Source organism: Bufo gargarizans, chromosome 1 (genome assembly GCF_014858855.1).
Source record: "Bufo gargarizans isolate SCDJY-AF-19 chromosome 1, ASM1485885v1, whole genome shotgun sequence".
Taxonomy (NCBI): Eukaryota; Metazoa; Chordata; class Amphibia; order Anura; family Bufonidae; genus Bufo; species Bufo gargarizans.
This window is the reverse complement of record NC_058080.1, coordinates 516,620,447-516,625,754: the sequence shown is the minus strand read 5'-3', so window position 1 is coordinate 516,625,754 and position 5,308 is coordinate 516,620,447. Positions and strand designations below refer to the sequence as shown.

General features: G+C 47.3%; 1 protein-coding gene across 1 annotated transcript; it reads right to left on the bottom strand.

The window, feature by feature from the left end:
• Window positions 1-399: 399 nt before the first annotated feature.
• LOC122924356 (lysosomal-associated transmembrane protein 5-like) lies at window positions 400-3,354 on the bottom strand. Its single transcript, XM_044275360.1, has one exon. It carries the CDS (start codon window positions 3,295-3,297, stop codon window positions 2,617-2,619), a length of 681 nt encoding a protein of 226 aa, XP_044131295.1. The 5' UTR covers window positions 3,298-3,354; the 3' UTR covers window positions 400-2,616.
• Between the last annotated feature and the right edge of the window lie 1,954 nt (window positions 3,355-5,308).

The following is a 5,308-nucleotide window of genomic DNA, read 5'->3' as shown; positions in this document are numbered from 1 at the left end:
CACAGCTTACCAACCACAGCACCACACAGTGGCAGAGCTTCGTATTGCAGCTCAAACCCACTGACTTGAATGGAACTGAGCTGCTCCTAAGCCATGTAACCAATGAACAAGATATCACAGGCCTAGAAAGAGGCCACAACGCTCTTCAAACAGCCGATTAGCGGGGGTGCCAGGAGTCATACCCTCAACGATCAAATACTGATGACCTATCCTGAGGATAGGTCAATATTAAGCACCCCCGTTAACACACAAGTGATCCAACCTGGTACTAGCACATCGCTCAACGGTTAGCATTGTTACCTTGCACCTCCAGGTTCCTGGCTTTGACTGACCAAGGAGAACATCATGCAGACGGGGAGAACATGAACGACTCACAGCTTTCCTAGCACACTCCACACAGACAATTTAAAAATATTATTTTATTTAGAAGCCGAACATACGCTAACATTTGATAGGAAACACAATCTTTGGTGAAAAGCAGTCTAGATAATGGAGTAGCCAGGATAATGTAATACAAAAGAAAGGTGGCTTCATAGGAACAGGATTTCAGCCTGATATAAAAATGAAAGCCACTTACAATGCGTTAACACTGAATTATTCCATTCATATGGATGTATTTTCAGGAAACACTAAGAATTACACTGAAGCCATTGCGTATGATTTACACCAGTAAGTCAGAAATAGAGGATCAATACAAGATACAGGTGACCTCCAGTCCAAGTCCTATATCCACCGATGGATTGACCAGGCGTAGTAAGCTGAGGCTGGGCACGCGCCAGTCTTGACGTGGGGAGTCTCCGTTTTGTAAAGGCACAGTTATGGGATCATGAGTGGATGTACGGGTGGGTACTGAAAGGCTGGAGATACCATGATTGCTAAATAGATCACAGATCTGGGACTCCTCTTCTGTGGCTCAGCGATGAACCCAAGACCACTGTGCCCACCTTATGGGCATCAAATGAACCGAACGGTAAGTAGAAGGTAAATCTGAATCAGGGGCCACTGTTCTGTTCATCTAATTGGACGTGTATTTGGCTAGAATTGCATAGTCTACTGCTAAACCAGACACAGATCTCAGAACAGGATGGAGTACGGAACATTGAAGGTAAATTTCACTCACATTTCACAACACTTAAAAGGGTTTTTCCAGAGATCAGAAAAAAAAAAAAACACTAAAAACTAAAGGAAAATACAATAATAAGTATGACATGGGTATTATCCGCTGCTCCCCAAGGTCTTTGCTTACTGTGTAGTGCCCATCTATCAATGTGACCGCTGCAGCTGATCAGTGCCCTTATTTGCTGGGACCAGTGAATGGCTGCAGCAGTCACATGGTTAAAGGAGTTTCCTAGGACTCCAATATGGATGACCTTTGCTCAGGACTACGGATGAGCGAACTTGTGTTTTCAAGTTCGGCGTACAAGGTTCAGGTTATCCAAGTATTCCGTTATGGATTCTGCTACCACAGATCATAAGTTATTGTCCGTGGTAGGGGAAGCCATGATGGAATTCTTAGATAACCCGAACCTTGTACGGTGAACTTGAAAACAGAAGATCACCCAATACTAGTCAGGACAGCTCATCATCAGATCAGTGGTGGTCCGACACGATCAGATGCTTGACGATCTACGGAGCGCTCTCTCGCAGCGTATATTGTATAGCCGTTGTAGCCCAGGCCCACTCACTTGTATGGGACTAATCTGCAAAAAAATAATAAAAAAATAACAGTGTGACATCACTGACCTAGCACTCACTGGAACACTGCAGCCGCTTCAAACAACGGACCCCCACCAATCAGATATTAGGAGGTCATCAATATTGCACTCCCAGAAAACCCCCTTTAAACACATAGGTCCCCAGTAAAGCAAAGTAAACCAAGACCAGAGCACCGAAATGGTGAAGGGCTTATCAGGTGAGTTTTTTTTCCTTTACGCCATTTAATAGCTTTAGATCATTTTCTTGTTCTCAGAAGACCCCTTCAAAACAGACAACTCCAAACTAGCCCCCCCAAATTTAGCCTTAAAAAAAAAAATTATATCTAAGCACCCCAATGATCTCACCAAGGGGGGAGGTTTGGGATATGGGACGGGTCATGCAGCATCATACTCAACTGGTCCCATTTCTGCTGGGCACAACGGCCATGAGGTCAGCATGTGACCTTCTCTTTCTCAAATCTTACAGAAACCCATGAGAAGTAATGCCAGGACCCTGTATGACTAAAGTGCAGGAGGTATAATGCCATGGCACCTTATAGGGGTTCTACACCTGCCAACACCACCTCACCTATAATACTGTCTCCAAGAACCGCAGTACAGATGTGGTGGTGGCAACGGCTCAGCTCTTCAGGTCTAGAACCCCTATAAAGGCCGGGCAATGGCCGCTATACCGTCAGCCTTCCTTTCCACAGTCCCAATCACTGGATGGCACATTTCATCGAAAACTAAGAGCAGTCACTATCCCTTTAAACGAAATGACGTCAAGAGACAGGTACCAGGGGATTGGTGACGTCATAGTGCAGAGCTGCTGGTGGACTTCCAGGGAGAGAAGTGGGTGAGAAGAATCAGGAGGAATGCCTGGCACTGTAGTCCCCGGTGAGAAGAGGTGCTGCCCATACCCTTACACGGCCTCCTTCTCCGGCTCGGCGGCCTGGCAGTAAGGGGGCGGAGGGCTGTCCTTCCTGGGCATATTGATGGCCTCTTCGTAGGAAGGCAGGAGCAGGGGGTTCTTCTCCGGCCCGGGCACCATGATCACGGCCAGGCCGTCGCTGTCGCTCGGGGGCACCACCCTGATGAGCAGGAAGCGGTAGTAGGTCAGTACACAGCGGATCAGGTAGATCTTCAGGAGCAGCAGCAGAAGGTACAGGGCGATGAACAGGAACGAGCCTCCGGCCACGGCCGACTTGTCACTGTAGTCCTGTCCGGGGAGGTAGGGCCTAGTGCTGATCATGCGGAGCTCTGACGGGAAACGCACGAAAAAGCCACAGAAGAGCAGCAGGGAGCCCAGGAAGTCGATGATCTGGAACGCCAGGAAGGGCAGTAGAAGCCCCGGGCGCCTGCGGAGGACACCGAAGAGCAGGCAAAGGCTGAGCAGGAGCAGGATGAAGGCCAGAGAATACATGACGGCCACAGGCCCGGCCGAGGACCAGGGCCCGGAACACACTCCGCCGCATTTAATCACCGCCACCGTCTGCCACACCAGAGACTGCAGGCTCACGAACACGTAGTACACGGCTACTCCCAGCACCACCGAGCGGATGTTAAAGTAGCCGCAGCACCTGGGCGGTTCCTGGGTCACCATCTTGACAATGTCCGCTGGTCCACAAATTTCCCAGCTCCTTTCGGAGAAATTCTAAGGGTAAACCGGAAGTACCGAAGTTTATAAACAGCCAGGCGTAGCCACGCCCATGGTGACGTCACCCACGCCTTATCATGGGGCTCCTGAGGCGGGCCTGCAGTCTGTCTCCGCCATCGTCATTACGATCGTCACCTCCCACGTGACCCATGCGCGCATTCCACGTACAAGCCGTGTTGTTTACCTGCTGCCTCCACGGTCAATGGCGCCTGAGTGCATTACACTGTATGACACATCAGGATAGATCATACCGCAGTGTGGAAAATGTAGCGCCCAGCCAAGACATGCAACAGTGAAGATGAAATATGTACTGAACAGAAGACGTATAGAGCAACAATTGTAATAGTGGTGTGAACATTGGTGGGCCCAGAGCAGAAGGTTCATGACTGCGCCCCTCACTGTGGAATTGTGTTGCAATTTTACCTATTTGAAGGGGCTGGAGCACTAGAAGGACCACTCCATATCCTCCTCACTGTTTACCTTGGTTGATTAGACAGCGTGGCAACATCTTTTGACACACCACTACCCCTGCCCAATGCCCGGCTATACACACTCAATCTCACCTAGTCTCATTTGTGGCCCCTCACATTAGTTATGCCCCCTAAGTGCTGCCTTCACAGCAACAATTAACCATTAGTACTCCTTTGACGATACCGCAGCCCCTTTAGTGCTCCTCACAATAGTATTGCCCCCTCACAATAATGCTGCCCATGTAGTTTTAAAAAAAAAGTAATACCTATCCCTGTTCCCCCGATAAATGGAGCACATCATCCCTGGACTATGCTCTCAGATGCTCAGCGCACATGCCAGGGAATAGTGAAGCAGGGAGCTAATGGCTCCCTGCTATACCATTGTATAGGTAGGCAAAAAGAAGGAGGTAGGTGTGCTCAAACCCTGTTGCACCGAGCACGGACCATGCTGGGAACCACAGCGTAACTTGAGTAAAGAAAAAGGAAAAGTCCAGCTCGATTAAATGTTACCTTTATTTTTCAGTGCAGATTAAAAGCCAGTTACACTCCAGTCCACATGTTTCGGATCAAAGACAATAGCGATCCTTCCTCATGACAAAGGATCGCTATTGTCTTTGATCCGAAACACGTTGACTGGAGTGTAACTGGCTTTTAATCTGCACTGAAAAATAAAGGTAACATTTAATCGAGCTGGACTTTTCCTCTTTTTCTATACTATTGTATACAACTAGTGATGGACTAACATCTGCCGGGACGGTTCACGAACACGACCAAATGTTCGCGAACCGTAAGTTTGCGGTGGGTTCCATTTATTTTAATGGCAGGCGAACCTGAAAAACCTTCAGCTCATGTTTGCAGCCAAGAAATAATTACTAGAAGTGCACAAATAGTCCCACAACATGGACAGTGACATACCAGATGTATTATTCGAATTAGCGATCTCCATTCATTATTTTTTTCAATGCGAAATATCGGCAATATAATTTTCACGTACGTGGATGCGCAAATGCACTATACAGTACCCAAATGCACTATATAGAAAGTATATAATTTGGTATATAACACCCCTCTTCAATCAGTTTTTTTTGGGCGATGACTGGTATATCACACCCCGCTTCAATCAGTTTTTTGGGGGGGCGACTGGTATATCACACCAGTAGAAATGATTTGTTCCAATAACGCTTGTCACTCTATATACCTGCAGTGTCGCAGCAGAACCGCACACAACTGCCGCACAATACAAATTCACTATAATATACTTTCTAACATAGAAAGTATATTATAACATTGTACAAGGACGGCAATCCATTAGAATATACATAAAGATAAAATGTAACCTTTAATAATGTTACTATGAGGGTCCATTCACACGTCCGTAAGTGTTTTGCGCATCCGCAAAACACGGACAGTGGCAATGTGCATTCCGCAATTTGCGAACTGCACATTGCCGGCACTATAATAGAAAATGCCTCATCTTGTCTTCAATT

What these genes read in the sequence shown, in the direction of transcription:
- LOC122924356 (XM_044275360.1), bottom strand. Translation starts at nt 3,297, where the DNA reads ATGGTGACCCAGGAACCGCCCAGGTGCTGCGGCTACTTTAACATCCGC.